Source organism: Delphinus delphis, chromosome 14, assembly GCF_949987515.2.
Source record: "Delphinus delphis chromosome 14, mDelDel1.2, whole genome shotgun sequence".
Lineage (NCBI taxonomy): Eukaryota > Metazoa > Chordata > Mammalia > Artiodactyla > Delphinidae > Delphinus > Delphinus delphis.
Window position 1 is genome coordinate 68,347,101 of NC_082696.1, and position 19,038 is coordinate 68,366,138.

The 19,038-nt window shown below is 41.8% G+C and overlaps 1 protein-coding gene across 1 annotated transcript; it reads left to right on the forward strand.

Moving 5' to 3' along the window:
• The first annotated feature begins 622 nt into the window (after positions 1-622).
• On the forward strand, positions 623-2,732 carry CGA (glycoprotein hormones, alpha polypeptide). The gene is made up of 3 exons (XM_060030613.1): positions 623-722; positions 1,878-2,062; positions 2,482-2,732. Exons 1-3 carry the CDS (start codon positions 623-625, stop codon positions 2,557-2,559), a joined length of 363 nt encoding a protein of 120 aa, XP_059886596.1. The 3' UTR covers positions 2,560-2,732.
• The last annotated feature ends 16,306 nt before the right edge of the window (positions 2,733-19,038 follow it).

The following is a 19,038-nucleotide window of genomic DNA, read 5'->3' on the forward strand; positions in this document are numbered from 1 at the left end:
TGGATTTAGGAGAACTTTGATTGATACTACCTGCTGTCTATTCTTGCCACATTGCTGGGGTAGCATTTACTTTGCACACTGATAACTAGCCTTAAAGCCCAGCTATCGACAGTGAATAAAAAGCAGGAGAGATATTATCCTTTCTTTCTGTTTTCCCACCTGGGAATGTAGAGATGGGAAGGATGGGCTCAAATGCTTGTATATTTTATATATCATATATAAGCTTATCTATCTATCTATCTGTCTGTCTATGTATCCATCCATCCACCCACTCATATAGATATCCTTAGATATTATCTAGTTGAAATTTCATGTTTCATAAATAAGGACATTAAAGCTTCTTAACAGGATGTTAAGATTTTAAAAAGAGAACTTCTTGTTGTTATCATTATACCTGATTCTACTGGTTGATGTGAGAAGTAGGAAGAGTCAATTCTCTACCTCTTTCCAAAAGAGAAATTGCTTTTTTTATACATGGCTTTAGAGTGTATTGGGAGCTGTAAGCAGAGGGGTCAAGACACTGATGACTATTACTATTACTATTAAAATTACTGGTTGTTGTTATGCCTGTTAAGCCAATTTTATAGTAACTTTTTTCCCATGTCTGTTTTGCAGAAGAGCCATGGATTACTACAGAAAATATGCAGCTGTCATTCTGGCCACATTGTCTGTGTTTCTGCAAATTCTCTATTCCTTTCCTGATGGAGAGTTTACAATGCAGGGTGTGTGACCAAACTTGGGTTTGCAGTAACACGAAAGCACACATTTCTAGATGTACATCAATAACTCCATTAATTACATTTCTACCTCCTTTTCAAATGTGATAAATCTTTGCTGTTGGATATCTATCTAGGCACTTTTAGACTGTGAACATAAAATTAAACTAGGTTCCAAAAATGTACAGTGAAAATATCTTACATGTCCATTTAAATAGCAGCCTGTACATTTCCATCTGAAATAGATTCCTGATTATTCTTTATCTGAGTTTTACAAGCAGAAAGTGTTCCTTATTCAGTCTAGCTAGTTGACTTTTTTTCTGTTTTTTACATGTCTCCCAGAAGATTTGGGAGGATTTTAACATTGCCTTTGAAGATGAATTTTCAAATCAGTTAACAAGTGAGAAAACAAAACCATTTTATGCAGTAAATTTGTTTTGCTGTACTTTCTGAAAAATCTCATATAGTAGCTGATATAATTCCATCTGCTATGAAATTGTGAGCTACTATTGGTGATGGTTTTTCTCTAGACAAGTGATAATATTTTAACCCCTGTTCCCAAGTGCAGATGCCTGATCTCATATCAGGCTGTGCCACTCACCATGCTTTCTTAATTTTGACACATGCTTTTCTTTGTCAGTATTTGGAGTTGCTATGGGGCAAAAACAATAGCAGATTCTAAATGGGAAAATGTTTTGCCTCTGGGCAAAATCCTTCTTTCGGATGAGCATGGTGTTTTCATCTGTGAAATTTTGCATTCCCTATAGACATACTATCAGCACTGGAATTGAGAAGTCATACTTAAAGAAAGAGAAACTACTGCTACTGAGATTTCCCATGCATATCTGCAAAAATCGTTTTCCCATGAAAATAACTGTAGTCGGTACAAATAGATATTGTGTCTGAAGATGAACATACAGCCCAAAAGTATTGGTTTGGCCGAAAAGTTCGTCCGGGTTTTCCATATTACAGAAGAACCCGATGAACTTTTGGGTCAACCCAATATTTATTTATTCATTCAATTTCTTTTGATTTCCAATAGATAAAAAGAATATTTGCTGTCCCATAATGAGGAAAAATGTATAGTTTCTTTTAAAATTATTTTTGGATTATTTTACTCTTTGCCTTTTTTTTTTTTTCTTTCTTTTTTTCTGGTGATAGGCTGCCCAGAATGCAAGCTAAAGGAAAACAAATACTTCTCCAAGTTGGGTGCCCCAATCTATCAATGCATGGGCTGCTGCTTCTCCAGAGCATACCCCACTCCAGCGAGGTCCAAGAAGACAATGTTGGTCCCAAAGAACATCACCTCAGAAGCCACATGCTGTGTGGCCAAAGCATTTACCAAGGTGAGAACTGAAAGGGCCCCAGAAACTTTCTAACAGTTCAACCAGAGAAATGTCCTCAGAGCACATCCATGGGGTTTAATGCCAGAGGTATCTGATGACCCGTGCTTTATTTGTAGAGTGAAGGGCTGCATTTGTCCCCTTTAATCAAAAGAGTCAGCAACCTTGTGGGCACAGGCTGGATTTATTCTGAATGAAGAGAGTAGGGGTAGAGGTGATGAGGGGCAGGTTGGGAGAGAGTATAGAATACTTAGTGCAAACCTAAGCTTTCAGAGTGAACATATCAGCTGAAAAGGAGAATATGCAAATATAGCAAGCATCTATTTAATTCAGCTGGCTAGAGTCCATTTTATTTAACAGTTTTCAGTTTTGCCCACCTATCTATCTAGCTATATCTGTCGTCTTTTCCCCTTCCTCCTTAGGCTACAGTAATGGGAAATGCCAGAGTGGAGAATCACACTGAGTGCCACTGCAGTACTTGTTATTATCACAAATCTTAAAGAGTTTGCAAAGGGCCGTGTTGATGACTGCTGATTTCCTGGAGTGGAACATTAATTTGTTCAGTGTTTATGACTTTGCAAGATAAAACCCTCCTTTTCCTGACCGTACCATGTTTTACACGCTTTAAGAATATACTGCAGCTTTATTGCCTTTCTCTTTATCCTACAGTATAATCGGCAGTCTTGTTCTTTTCATTTGGAATGAAATACAGCATTTAGCATGACCATAAAAAGCTGGTTCCGCTGGAAATAAAGTCTTTTAAATCATCATTCTACCACTGAATTCTAATTTTTTCTGAAAAGTTTCAAGCCAGTTACTTATTCTTTTTTACATCTTTATTGGAGTATAATTGCTTTACAATGGTGTGTTAGTTTCTGCTTTATAACAAAGTGAATCAGTTATACATATACATATGTTCCCATATCTCTACCCTCTTGCATCTCCCTCCCTCCCACCCTCCCTATCCCACCCCTCTAGGTGGTCACAAAGCACTGAGCTGATCTCCCTGTGCTATGCGGCTGCTTCCCACTAGCTATCTATTTTACGTTTGGTAGTGTATATATGTCCATGCCACTCTCTCACTTTGTCACAGCTTACCCTTCCCCCTCCCCATATCCTCAAGTCCATGCTCTAGTAGGTCTGTGTCTTTATTCCTGTCTTACCCCTAGGTTCTTCATGACATTTTTTTTTCTTAAATTCCATATATATGTGTTAGCATACGGTATTTGTCTTTCTCTTTCTGACTTACTTCACTCTGTATGACAGACTCTAGGTCTATCCACCTCATTACAAATAGCACAATTTCGTTTCTTTTTATAAGCCAGTTACTTTTAATAGGATTAATGGGAGGGAGTGAGCCAGTGTGGGCCCCTACATACTCAGTGACCTGACACTGGAGAATCTTGTTCCCACCAAGCCTTCCAGAGCAAGTGGTGAGTCCTTCGGCCAGTGTGCTAGTTATGAGACAATCCATTGGGGTGAAGGAAGAAAATATAACTTCTATTTCTATTCATTTTCACATTATCCCTTTAGATGACCATTTGGATGAGTTTTATAGAAGTACAGATACATTAGTATGGTCATGCATGTACAAAATTTATCAATCAATAAATATGCAGATATTGAGGATGTTTGGTCCGAAACTTTTTTACTGGTAGAAGTTTTCAATCAGGAAAAAAAAAAAAAAAAAAGGAAGAACACTGCTCTAGGGTTTGGTAAAGACAAAATCATCCCAGCCTGAAGTTTCTATCCACTGGCTTATGCCTGACCAAAAAAAAAAAAAAAAATGCATCTTATTAGTTCCTGGCAGCCAGGTTGTAACCAAACAGAGGCTAAGGTAAGGATATCATCCTCTTACATTCCATGTCCAGATCCTGATGGGAATGAACAAATGACGAGCAAAGAATTCACTGAGCACTCACTGTGGGCTAGGAGGAACAAACACTTTCACTTAGCTCTGTCCAAATGCTTAAGAGTAGTGCCATGCTTCAAAGTCACATTTATTGAGCATTTATACTTATAAACAGAGATAGATCATGGTTCTTACCCATTAAATTAGATTAACTATGGTAGAGATCAAAGCCACCCAAAATTTCAACTCCTAAGGGAGCCTGAAATTAAAAAACAAAAAAAAATCACACTGGTCACAGATAACACTTTCAAAAAAAAAAAATTCACTCATCACCAATTTGTCAGATTCCATTTCTGAATGAAAACCCAATTTCTAACAGGTAGGTAAACATACCAGGTGTCTGGGTGAAAAATTTAAATGAGGGCATGTATTTTTAAAGAAACACTGAAATGCACACACATTACTTAACTTGTTCATTCATTTATTTATTATACATTTATTTAATGTCTAGTAAGTGCTGGCCCATGATTAGATCATGGAGATTCAGAGATATCAGGATTCTCTGGAAGATAAGATTGAGAAAAGCTAATACAGCTTAATTTGAGAAAACAATGGTGCTGATTCATGGGTTCATTCAAACATTTAATAGATATTCATTGAGAATCTACTATGTGTCAGGTCTTGAGAGCTTGTTTGGAGGATTCAGCAGGAGAAGAAAGCTAGCAATACACCCTTGACTGGAGTGCCCTTGCCCATCTGGGATCATCCTATTTCACAGAGGTGATGGAAGAAGTAATGAGAGAGAAAGGGGACATCCCCACGGTCATTCAGATCAGCCTAATCAACCCTGGTGAGCACTAGAATAAGACACGGATGCTGCTCTGAAGCAATCCACAGTCTGGTAGGAAAGAGAGACACGGGCAAAGAATTAAGATCTAGTGAGATTATGCTATGTGAAAGGCATGGATTTTGGTGACATTAAGGGAGGAATGGTTAACTTGGTCTACTGGGGTTCGTCATGGAGAGCTTCACAGGAAAGGTGATACTTGAGTCTAGAAGATAAGCGGATTGATGGGGAAGGGGTTAAGTCTACTTTGAGGAAACAGTATAGGTAAATGTCCTGAGATGGAACCAGTATGATGGTCATAGAATGACAAGAAGTTCAGTGTGCCTGGACTTCTGGGGCTGGTTGGAGGGCTGGAGCTCCAGAGACAAACGGACAACTGTCAACTAGGCATGCGAATAACATGCAAAGAAATGTACGTTCCAGCTAGGACCTTCCTTTCTCAAACTAGGGGGCCTGAGGGTTCCTGAAGCCACAGGATTAGACATGCACCTTTCTGTAGGATCAACCTTGCTTGAAGATTTGGGGACATGTTATTTTAATTTCAAAACAAAAACAGATACATTATAGAGTAGAATGCAAAACTGCCAAAATGGGGTTAAAAATTACGACTTAAAAAGAAACTTCACATTGTGGGTGGGGACTTCTGCATCCTGCTCTTCTGACCCATCCCAAGCCTCCTGGGACCTGGTTCACTCTTCTTGCATTAGGAGTTCTTAAGCAGAGGAGTTTGAGAAGTGCTATTAAAGGAATAATAGGCTCTGCTTTGCCCTTTAGAAAAATCATTCTGGCAGCAGGTAAAGGGTGATTTGAGAAGGGGAGAGACCAGTCACAGGATCATGAATTGGGGCCTTTGCAGAACTGTCTTGGCAAGAGATGGTGGTGGCCTACTGGCGGTGAGGGTGAGGGTAAGAGGAGGGGACAGATTTGGGAGGAATTAGGAGAAAATGAAGAAATGATTGTGGGTGTGACTCCTGGCTTCTTGGGTCGCTGATGGATAACTGTGCCCCAAACTGGGAAATGGAATAGGTCTGTGTGGGAGCAGATGGGGGAAATGACAGTTCAGTTTGGGACATGCCGACTCAAGGTGTCTAAGGGGTACCGGGTGAGCGTGTCTAACAGGCAGCGTGTACAGCGATAGACACGGAGCTTAGGAAAGGCCTCCAGCCTGGAGGAGTGGGCTCGAGGGTCACCTGTGCTCAGTGGTATCAACCCCACAGGGGTGGCTAGGATTGCTCACGAGGGCGTGAGGGTGTGAGGAAGGGAAGATGCTGCACCACCAAGGAGAGATTCTGGACCAGCCTGGCTAAGGAAGCGGCTGTTACGTCTTTGGGGACAGTCAATTAGAAAGCTGTGACAGGAGCCCTCTGGAGAAAAGACGATCATCTCAGATAGATAAGCAGCAAGGTGGCAGAGAGGCAGGCATGGAGGCTGGAAATTTTGTTTCAAACCCATCTGAAAAATGCCTAAAAGTGGTATTAAGGGAAGATGATCATGTTTGAGGGGCGCTTCTTTCAAGAAAACCTCTCCACGATTCACCTCAGCCAGAGGGAGCTGCCCCAAATTCTCCCGTGTGAGATTCTTTCCTTATGTCTAAAACACAGGATCCCAGGCACCTTTTTCTTGAATGGCAACACGTCTGACTGAGGCAACACAGCTGACCATTAACATCATTAACAATGCCATTAACAAGATGAGTTAAACAGGCCACCAGGTCTGTCTGCAGGTCCTGGATCCTGTTTACAGGGAGGGATGGGTGTCAGGCAGGACGATCAAGGGATAAAACAAAGAAACAAGACATCTACTACTTTGTAGTTGTGTCGAGAACTGACCACGAGCAGAAACTCCTACGTGATTACAGGGGTGTCGCTGTGGACCAGGGCTCAAGGAGGAGACCAGTAAAACAGGGATGGCTCCTGTCTGCCTCCTGGGAGTTAGGGAAAAGGGCAGGAAAAGATGGGAGGGAAAGAGACAGAGGGGAGGGAAGAGAAAGAAGAATGAGGAGGGTATAAAAAGTTGCAGAAGGAAAAATATGTGAGGGGGAGGCAAGAGGGGCAATAAGGGCCACTGGAGGTGTCTGTGACCTCAGACATGGCTGAACTGGATTAAAGCAGAAAGGAAAAGCCATAATTCTACTCACTTCCACTTCTTCCCCCAACTTCTGTCAGAATCTAAGTAATCACCCATAGTCAAGACCTCTAGCCTACATAAAGCCTTTGTGTGAATGGAAAAAGATGGCTCTCTGGGCAGGCAGAGCATCTTTTTTTTTTCTTTTAATTGAAGTATATTTGATTTATGATGTTGTGTGAATTTCAGGTGTACAGCAAAGTGATATTCAGATATATGTATGCATACACATTCTTTTTCAGGTTCTTTTCCCTTATAGGTTATTACAAAATATCGAGTATAGGTCCCTGTGCTATACAGTAGGTCCTTGTTGGTTATCTATTTTATATACAGTAGTATGTATATTTAATCCCAAGCTCCTAATTTATCCCCCCACCCCTTCCCCCTCTGTTTGCTTTCTATGTCTGTTCTGTTTCTATTTTGTAAATAAGTTCATTTGTATCGTTTTCTAAGATTCCATGTATAAGTGATATCATATGATATTTGTCTTTCTCTGTCTGACTTACTTCGCTTAGTATGGTAAATCTCTAGGTCCATCTATGTTACTGCAAATGGCATTATTTCATTCTTTTTTTATGGCTGAGTAATATTCCATTGTGTATATGAACCACATCATCTTTATCCATTATCTGTAGATGGGTATTTAGGTTGCTTCCATGTCTTGGCTATTGTAAATAGTGCTGCTATGAACATTGGGGTGCATGTGTCTTTTCAAATTAGACTTTTCTACAGCAATATACCCAGGCAGACCATCTTGAGTGAATGGCTTCATAATTAACTGACATAGGAAAGTGGATGTCAGGCCGACCTTACCCTCTGGCTGGGCACCTTTGTGCAGTGCACACACTGTGCAATCTTACATGGCAGCTCTGCCCATAATCTCATTATCCTACTATGACCATTGTTGCCTTTTGGAGAGATAATGTCTTAAATTGGCGAGAATCTCAGTTGACATCTAAGATTCCAAATATTGATGTCTTCATTATCCTTATACGGCTAAGAAACTTCTGGAGAAAATACTGCCCCAAATTCTTGCCATCTATGGAGAAACTAGAATTGTCCATAACCTGGTCCAATAGTTAGGTAAAACCAACGAATCCATATGTAAATGACCATGAAGCTGACACGAAGATATTGGTTAGGACCACAAACCTCAAGAGGTCCAGAGAGGTCTGCTTATTTAATAAAAAGTTAATCAACATCAAACTACCTGACATTAGTACAGCACTTTTACTTTCCCAGAAAGTTCTGAGATGGTGCCTCAATGAGTCTCACTCAGCCACTCAGGGACCAAAAGTTAAGGCAGGTGGCACTGTCTCCATTTGACAGTTAGATAAATTGAGGCACAAAAAGCTTTGGTTGTACAGGGACTGGGAATGCATGGAACTCTGGGTTTCTTCATCTCCAGTTTTGTGCTGCTTCTTTCAAATTCCATTGTTTTCTCAAGGGATGAAATTTTTGCTTTACCAACAAAGGACCCATTTCTCCCTGGATACCGGATAGGAGAACTTGGAGGTTTTCCCAGGGTGAGAAGCCATCATAGTAAAAGAAATTGAAGTCTGAACCGTGACTTGTCCACTGATGTTCTGTCTCGAAGAGTGAACTTCAGCTTCACCTTTGTAGTTCCTCTCGATTCAATCAACACCTCCTTCAGGCACTTTCTTTTTGAACTTAATTAGGAGAAATACAGAGAAATTTCTCTGTTCTGAAAGGCAAGTAGGATTTCCATATTCTGCTATTCAAAACTGCATAGTATATAGAATTGTAAATATTAAACACTTTTCACGAAGAACTGAAGCTGGGTCTGAGTTTCCTTGGAGCAAAGAGAGAAGTTATTGCATCGAACTTCAAAATGGGAGACATAAACAGGAAATAACTGTTGGATGTTTTTAATGAATTCCTCTTTTGACCCCCAGAAAAGCACGTGTTTGGAAAAGTATATTCCTATTGAACCTGACTCCCAGGGCTCACTCGTCTGAAGGACTTGAAAGCTGAGGTTTTGGGGAGAGAGTGAGGGAAATGGGGGTTGGGTAGGACACTCTGAAGAAGCGGCCAAAAGCTTGGCACATGATTGAAAGTTTGTAAGAATGTTTTCAAAGAAGACATTCTGTTGTTTTAAAGCCATTTTCATTAATGGAATGCTTGCAAAATGTAGGACAGTAAAGTGGGAAGCACAAAAAACTGCATCAATTTTCTCCAAACGCTCTTGATCAGAAAGTGTGTTTGAATTATAGTCACTTATTCAGTTGTAAATTGTCTGTGAACAGTAATTGATTCTCAGCTAAGTTGACAGTAAGGAGAATTTCAGGATGTGCAAATTTCCTTCTACATACCTTTTTCTCAATTGCCACTCATGTTGGAGATAATTAGAAAAAGCCAGCATTAGCGTCAGGACTAGGAAATGGAGGGGAACTGGGAGGCAGAGCATACGTAGCGGCTTGCCCACTATGGCTTCAGAGGGATTAAGGAAGAGGAAGAAAGGAAACCTGGGTTTGACCCAGAAATGCACCCCAGCTTTGACAAGATGGAGGAAGTGGGAAGGGCATGTGGATAAAGGGTTTCTGGCAGATGCTTGGGTTGACATTATGGTGGGAGGAATTAAACTCTTAACCCTGGCTATTAGGGAGGGAATTTATGAACTATCTAAATTAAATTATGGTTATTCTAGTGACTGTGTGTCTCTGGTACTGCTCTCTGACGTGGAAGACAGTCGTAACATCAGGGATGTAGTCACCGTTGGCATGGGCAGAGTGGACTCCAGGGTAGCCCCATGGTTCCTAGAGCTGAAGACACAAGTGCTCACCCCAGCACTGCGAAACTGAGCGTGGCCAGAGGGTGACTCTCTCCCCAACTGCTAACACCTCCATCCCATCAGGCAGCTGCAGAGGCACTGCTGCCCCTAGTGGACAGGTGGTGCATGGCGCTTTTGAAAAAGTGGATGGGGCTGGGGAGCGGGTGTGCTTTCCAGGGATGCCTGGCAGGATGGGTCCTGCTCATGGGGCACATTTGTCTTCATATGGATGGGATCCTTCTGTTTATTTTGCCTCTGCTGTGCCCTTTTAGTGGCATCCAACTAGCTGCAGGGGGACAGCTCTAATGCATGGGCACTTGACAAATTATAACTTCATTATTTAAAACTATTTGATAAGCTAAAGTTAAAGCTCAAATCCATTCACATTAATACAGAGCAACATGATATTTATCAATGGGAGAAAAGGAAAAGCCATTAGGTCCCTTATATATAGTTTAAACTATCATAAAATTTTGGATGGTTGTGAAATAATGGGTTTAAGGATTTTTTTTGTTACCTGCATGCAAAAAGTTTTTTGCAGGTAGTGACTATCAAGAATTTGAAGAGGGTATCATTAAAAAGTCTTGATGATGAATTTCATGTAGCCATTTCAAAGGTAAAACTTGACAAAAAGTTATAAAGACATAGCCTCACCTTTCTCATGGAAATTTCTGAAAGTGTTTTATTTGAAAGTTTTATACAAATTTGATACTTTGTATTTTTCTCACAATTCTTTTTTTTTTTTAACCAAGCTCCATAAGGACATTCCCCAAATACCCTCCAGTTCACCCCATATTTTCCTAATTTTTGTGTGTGATCACATGAAATGTTGTGAAACAGTGGAAGAGATGACCAGATTAGAAAAAAGAAAAAGACTGTGTTTGGCTGCCATCATTACAAAGCAAAGCACACACCAAAGCATCTACTGAACATTCAGGAAAGGGAGATCCTGAAAAATGTTTAGCAAACTAAGGATGGAAAATAGAATTAGTTTTATAGTCACAGTTATTCCTAATTTAAGATGTGTGAAATGCCATTAACTTTATCCTCATTTGGTTTGCTGTCTTTATTGTTTTACATTAGTGAACATAAAAATATTTATAAGCACTTTCATAGGTTCATTGTGCTGAGTCCATTTTCTCTCCTGTGGTTGGGAGAAGGGCCACTAAATATTTTTTTCATATCTGTGAGCTCATTTACTCAGGTGTCTTATTTGGATGTGACCAGTTTTTCCACTAATGTTCTTTTTCTATTCTGGGATCCAATCCAGGAATCCCACTTTGCATTTAGGTGTTATATCTGCTGAGTCTCCTCCATCTATGACAGCTTCTTGTCTTTCCTTTTCTTACATGACTTTGACATTTTAAAAGAGAACTGGCCAGCTATTCTGTAGACTGGCCCTCAATTTGGGTTTGTCTGATGCTTCCTCTTGATCAGACTGAGGCTGTGCATTTTTGGTCCTTCTCAGTATGTCATTCTGGGAGCTTATGATGTTGATAATGTCTTATTGCTGGGGATGTGAACCATGATGTCTTGGTTAAGACAGTGTCTGTCAGCTTTCTCCACTTCTCCAAAGTTATCATTTATTTTTTAAAATATTTAATTAATTTATTTATTTGGCTGCATCAGGTCTTTAGTTGTGGCACACGGGATCTTCGTTGTAGTGCACGGGCTCTTCATTGTGGCGCGCATGCTTCTCTCTAGTTGTGGCACGTGGGCTCTAGAGCACGCGGGCTTAGTTGTACCGCACCATGTGGGATCTTAGTCCCCCGACCAGGGCTCGAACCCACATCCCCTGACTGGAAGGTGGATTCATAACCACTGGACCACCAGGGAAGTCTCCACAGTTAGCATTTATTACTTCCTGCTACTTTTCTGCAAGTCTAAAATTATTTCAAAATAAAAAGTTAACAAAAATCCTCCTTACAATCTGATTTCTGCATCCCTTACCCTATTGTACTGAGTCTCTTTTTTTTTTTTTTTTTGTGGTACACGGGCCTCTCACTGTTGTGGCCTCTCCCATTGTGGAGCACAGGCTCCGGACGCGCAGGCGCAGCGGCCATGGCTCACGGGCCCAGCCGCTCTGCGGCATGTGGGATCTTCCCGGACCGGGGCACGAACCCACATCCCCTGCATCTGCAGGAGCACTCTCAACCACTGCGCCACCAGGGAAGCCCTGTACTGAGTCTCTTAATGGTCATTACTCATCCATTTATTTGCCAAATTCTAATGCTTTCGTCTCCTTGCAGCATCTGACACTCCTGGCCTCTTCTCTCTCTTTTCCTTGCCTCACATTACACTTTCCTCCCTTGGTTTTCCTTCTCTCCAACTACTCTGTTCAAACCCATTTTCTCTCTACTTCTCTCAGGAAATTCCCCAGAGTTTCGCCCTTTGCCCTCTTCTTCTGTCTATTTGCTCTATGGTTGCCTTGTAAGTTAAAATCCTGTCTACTTACAAGACTCTTTTTTTAAAACTTCATTTTATTTTTCTTATTTTTTCATTTTTTACTTTGGCTGCACCGTGCAGCATGTGGGATCTTAGTTCCCCAACCAGGGATCGAACCCTTGCCCCCTGCATTGGGTACATGGAGTCTTAACCACTGGACCACCAGGGAAGTCCTACAAGACTCTTTACAGTGGGCTCCAACTCCTCCCTTTAGCCTTGTTTCCTCATATAACTCTGGCAACCCACTGGCCACACCTAGCCTTTGTTTCACAGACGTGTATATCATGCCTCTGTTCCCCTACTCTGGGTATTCTCATTGCCTGGAAAGCTTTCCTTCTTCACAGCCCAGGAAAATCTTATTAATTGTTCCAGACTCAGTTCACGTGTCTCCTTCTCTGTGATGCCTTCTTGGATCATTTCTAACAGTATTCATTCTCTTCTTTTCCCCTAAGGCATGTTGGACTCCCTTCTATTATATTATGTATTCATTTGTCCACCCATTCATTTTTTTAAAAAAATTTTATTTATTTATTTTTGTCTGCATTGGGTCTTCGTTGCTGTGCGTGGGCTTTCTCTAGGTGCGGCGAGCAGGGGCTACCCTTCATTGTGGTGCGCAGGTTTCTCGTTGTGGTGGCTTCTCTTGTTGTGGAGCACAGGCTCTAGGCTCATGGGCTCTGTAGTTGTGGCTTGCGGGCTCTAGAGCGCAGGCTCAGTAGTTGTGGCGCACAGGCTTAGTTGCTCCGCAGCATGTGGGATCTTCCCGGACCAGGGCTCGAACCTGTGTCCCATGCATTGGCAGGCGGATTCTTAACCACTGCGCCACCAGGGCAGTCCCCACGCATTCATTAAGTGACAGATTTTTTGAGCAGTTGTTCTGTGCCAGGCACTGAGCTAGGCTTTGAGTATTCATTGGTGAGTGAAATAACATAGTCCTTCCCTTGAGAAGTTTATAGTTAACAGGCAAAGACAGAAAATAAACAAACAAACAAATGAATAAATAGGTATATAATTACAAACTGTGGTGAGGGCTATATAGAAAACCAATAGCATGCAGTGGTAAAGAATAATGACATGTGGGAAGGTGGGTATTTTTAGACAAAAGAGTCAGAGAAGGTCTCTTTAGAAATGACTACTAGTTTCTTTACCAACCAGGGATTGAAACCCATGGCCCCTGCAGTGGAAGCACGGAGTCTTAATCACCGGACCACTAGGGAAGTCCCAGATAATTGTCCATGTTTATTAGAGCAGAAGATGAATCTTATGAAAATCAGCTTGTTGTTCCTTGGCCTTAGTTTTGAGGAGACTCAGAGCCAGATCTGGGGCCCAATTCAATGCCTTTCCAGACTCTGAAAGTCTAGCTAGAGTGGATCTCCAGATTTCAATTACTTGTGAATTCTCAGTGACCAGGTCCCACACACTCCTGACTCTGTGGCAGAACTCCCTGAAACTGACCAGTCACCTCTCAGTGAAGCACGAGCTCTTCCAGCCAGACTGGACTGCTCCAAAGCCCACCACTGTGCCCCTGCCCCAGTGCGTGCTCCACGCCAGAGGCCATCTAGTCCATGCTCCTGCCCATTCAGGCCTGTCCCATCTAGAGACCACTTGACGTGCTGAGGCAGAAAATGCTGGCTGGTGTGGCTGGAATGAGTGAAGGAGGGCAAGGGCTACATCACACAGGATTTGCTTTTGTCCCAGATACAAAGAGAAGATAAATGCTAACTGTCTTGCTGTCACAGACTGACAGTCTGCTCATAGCCAGATAGAGACCATACACAATTCAGAGAGTAACTGATAAGCAGGATTTAACTATCACTTACATGGCTATAAATAATTGGGAATGATTACAGGTTAAGAAAATCCTAGGTGTAATTTCAGCTCTGAGAATGACTCTTTCTGTGGTGCTGGGGCCTTGGTGGTCTGACTCAGTTTCCGTATTTGAATAAATGGAGGATGTATTAGTGACTGTAAATTCCTCTGGAGAAAAAAAGGCAGAATGCCATTTTCCTTTAGGTAATAGAAGTCATACCTTTAAAACTGTGCTTCTAATTAAAAAAAAAAAAATGGAATTCCCTGGTGGTCCAATGGTTAGGACTCCACACTCTCACTGCCAAGGGCCGGGGTTCAATCCCTGGTCGGGGAAGTAAGATCCCACAAGCTGCACAGTGTGGGCAAACAAAACAAGATATATATATATATATATATATATATATATATATATATATATATATATATATATATATATATATTTATTTATTTATAAATATATATATATATTAAAATCTCATCTAAGATTTAAAAGTTACAGATGCTTACGCCCAACCCCAAACCCATTGAATTAGAATCCCTGATGCTTGAGCCCAAGTAGATGCACACTTTAAAACGCCACAGCTGTTTCTAATGTGCATCCTTGATCGAGAAATGCTGCTCCAGATGATGATAAAAGTCCTCAAATAAGAATAAGAACTCAAATAAGAATGGGGGCTAGTGTCATCTATTTTTTGCTTTTGAAATTACTTTCCCTAAGGATGTTAGTCTTAATTTCAAAGCACTGCTTGAAAATCCTATACTTTGCATTTCTTCTCCCTTAACTCTCTTGAATAAACATCTTGAGCTAGGCATCAGCAGGAGAAAGCAGCAGTGATTATTGCCTTTAGTCTCTGGAGTTTTGGCTTCACTCTAATGAGAGGAATTTCTTAGTAGATTCATTTGTCATGTCACTTCACATTTTTTTTGACGTGAAGAAAGCTGGTTATGGGGTTCTTATTCATGCATGGTCTTTCTCTTGGACACAGGTAATAAAAAAAAATCATCACCATAAATAACAACTCCATGAAGTCATAGCACAAATGAAAATGTTAAGTCTTTAACTTTGTTCTTGACCAAACAAACTCAAGTGTTTATTGTCTGGCCATTCTCTACTCAGAAGGTAAAGAGAAAATGTTCCACTTAGTCACATTCTGTAGTTGTTCCATTAATCAAAATATCAAAGAAGGCCTAGATGATTATTTTAACTCAAAGAGACAGACGCTGATGTGGCTCAGAAGGAATTTAATTTCTGATCCAGGAATTAAACACACTGAAGTCATCCACTTGGACTCTCTATTCTCCCAATGTGTGGCTTATTTAAGTACATTATTGAGTCTCCTATATATTTTCCAGAAGCAGTGGACGCTGATATCCACTAGAGCAGAAATGCAGGGCAGTGTGTCTAAGACATGTGGGATAAACTTTTCCCCTTACAGATAGATAGAGCCATGGGACCACTTCTGGCCAATGGGCTGTTAGTGAAAGTGTGACCTGTCACTTCTGGGCTGGGGTGAATTCTCTTCACCTCCCACAGGGACTGTTCCAGGGTGATGTTCCAGATGACGGAGCCTCTATGAGCCTGGGTCCCTGAGTGACTATGATCAGTAGGGCCCCCGACCTGCAATGGACATGGAGCATGAGGGGAGAATCAACGTCTGTTCTGCTGAGCTTGTGCAGTACTGTCTACCCAGAATGACCAATGAACACCCCAAGATGTGGGCTTCCTTCTTATGTTTTCTTCAGAGTGATCGAAATCAAACCTCTGGGAGGACATGCAAGTTAAAGTAAGCACACATTTTATTTTACAGACTTTTTGGCCAGATGACTCTGATATTTAGAGAATAGCTCCTTATTCAAGAACGTTGGGCTTTCTCTGGCGGCGCAGTGGTTAGGAATCCGCCTACCAATGCAGGGGACACGGGTTCGAGCCCTGGTCCAGGAAGATCCCACATGCCACGGAGCAACGAAGCCTGTGTGCCACAACTACTGAGCCCGCATGCTACAACTACTGAAGCCTGGGTGCCTAGAGCCTGTGCTCCACAGAAAGAGAAGCCACCGCAGTGAGAAGCCCGCGCACCGCAACAAAGAGAGTAGACCCCGCTTGCCGCACCTAGAGAAAGCCCGCGCGCAGCAACGAAGACCCAACGCAGCCAAAAATAAATAAATAAAATAAATAAATTTATTAAAAAAAGAAACCTAAAAGCGTTAAAAAAAAAGAACGTTAAAACCACTAAAAAAAATATATGTATATCCTTTCTTGATCATTCCTGATATTTCTTGGTAAGAGCCCTCTCTTATATCCTAAGACGTTGCTGGAGTGTTTTGTTGGCGACAGCCTTCAGGAAAAATTGATCTGCTCGGAGCTTGGTGCCAGTGAGGCTGCTATTTTTTCCCTTTGGCACTTCTAACCGTACTTTACTACCTCAGGAAATCCAGAAGGACTAAGCATCTCACACCCACCTTCTTAGTTCCTTCCACTTAAATTTTTAGGCTCTCAGGACCACAAATTCAGATTCCTGTCAGGCTGGAAGAGGAGGTCTCTCCAGCTTTGCTCTCTTGAAAAATTCCTTCAGAGCTTCTCATATACTAGCTCAGGACTGTTAGCTACAGAAATTAATATACAGACGGCGAGGATAACAGTCATGATGATTGCAATGACCAGGTCCATATTCCTTTGAAAGCACTAGTTTCTCTCGTTCACTTAAAAGAAAACACACGATCAGTAGAAAATGCACTTCACATCTTGAATTTTGATCTTTTCCTGGACTGGTGATGTGAGGTACCATCGTCTCTCGAGATGCTGGGCAGAGGCAGTGCGCCTCAGCTCCCAGCCAGCCATGCGATCACCAGGGTAAACAACTGAAACACTTAAAACCATCCTGTGCCCATACAGCCATCCTGTTTTTCACTTTCAGTACAGTTTTCAATAGATTACACGATATATTCAATGCCGTGTCATAAAATAGGCTTTGCGTCAGATGATTTGCCCAACTGTAGGCTAACGTATAAGTGTTCTGAGCACATTTAAGGTAGGCTAGGCTAAGCTATGATGTTTGCTAGGTTAGGTGTATTAAATGCATTTTTGACTTAACGATATTTTCTTTTTTTTTTTAAACGTTTTTGGCTGTGCAGCCTGCGGGATCTTAGTTCCCTGACCAGGGATTGAACCCTGGCCCTAAGGGATCGAAACTGGGCCCTACAGGATGGAACTCACGTGGAGGTCTAACCACTGTACTGCCAGGGAATTCCCTCAACTTAGGATATTTTCAACTTATGATGTGTTTATCCGGACATAACCCCATAAGTTAAGGGAGATCTGTATACAATTTCAATAGTCATTGCCTTCAATTTTCTTACAGTCTACCTGAGGAAAACAAGAGGAGAATAACAACAAAACAAGTGAATAAGTGTAGAGAAATAAATGAGTGGGCAAAAAAGAAAGCTGTGGGAATTCCTACCAGAAAAAAGTTGCTACAGGCTGGGGGAAAGTAAGAGTTAATCTATGGATTTAGAGATAAGTTAACTGTTGACAGATAAGGGTGGGCATATCGGCATGTGTGTGGCATAGTGCGTACAAAGGCATGGGATGGTCATGAGGCAAGAATAAAGTGAGAACTGGGGAAAGAGGCTTGCAAAGATAGGTTGGGAGGGCTTCCCTGGTGGCGCAGTGGTTGAGAGTCCGCCTGCTGATGCAGGGGACACGGGTTCGTGCCCCGGTCTGGGAAGGTCCCGCATGCAGCAGAGTGGCTAGGCCCGTGAGCCAGGGCCGCTGAGCCTGCGTGTCTGGAGCCTGTGCTCCGCAACGGGAGAGGCCACAGCAGTGAGAGGCCCGTGTACCGCAAAAAAAAAAAAAGATAGGTTGGGAGCAGACTGTCGAAAGCATTGGACTTTGGACTCAGGATATAGAACTTTAGTTTCTAGAAAATGGAGAGTCATGATTAAAAAAATTTTTTCTTTTAATATGGAGAGTGTCATAAACCTGGTGGCATTATAGTGACACCAGTCTGCCAGCCAACTGCTAGGTTCTTTGGAGAGGGAGGGACCTGGAAGTGAGGATGCTTTCACGGAAGGCCAGTAGCATGTGTGGAGAGTGGAGGCAGCTAAAGAGGCTGCTATGAGAAAAGTGGGTGCAAATCTGGAGCTGCTAAATCAGTGATAATGATAATGGTCAACATCTATTAGCTCATACAGTGTGCCAGGCACTGTTATAAGCATTATATAAATGATGCTTAAATCATTTAATTCTCACAACAATCTTTGAGGTAGGTATTGTTATTATTTGTGTTTCAAAGATTGAAAAACAGAAATGAGGGTAAGTAACTTGCCCCAGGTCTTACAGCTAGTAAGATTTGGGGTGCTCTCCAGGGACTGCCATGGGATGGAAATGGAGGTCAGCAGAATCCAGACTGTCTGATGAGCCTCTCTACTGGCTGCAGAGGGGATGCTGAGCTTATTTGGGGTGAAATATCCCCTTGGGAAGCTGGGACGTGGACTTGCTTCATCCTCAAGTGTCAGTGCTGCCCTATGGGACCCAGGGACTAAAGGGGCAGGGCCAGCAAGGTAAATCATAACCAGGACACCTTCTCTGAGGTTGAGTTCTTTAACTAGGACATCCTGAAATCTCAGTTAAATGTGCTTATAGAAAAGGAAGAGCATGTGCTTTGGTGCAGAGATGCGTCTGAGCCAGGAACTGCCATTTCCTAGCCGTGTATCCTTGTGCGAGTTACTTAACCTTGCTGAGGCTTCATTGCCATACTTGCAAAGTGGAGATGATAATGATTCCTTCTTCATAGTGTTGTTCTGAGTATTACAGGGAACGAGGAGGTAAATTGCTCAGCACCTGGCATGTAATAAAAGCTTAAGTGTCAGCTATTTTTTTTTATTGCCTGGCACCATCAGCTATTTTATTATTGCCCAACTACATTTTGTTAAACATGTATTAGGTAAAGCAGTACAATAAAAGGAAACTGAACATTGGGAAAATGTTAGTATAGCTACAAAAGAAAATGCTAGAGCCAGTCAAGACACACTTGATTCCCATCTTCTCTTTGTCAAAGGACCTTTTGGCACAGGCTCTATAGATAATGAAAAGCTCATTATTCCTTCCTCTTCTG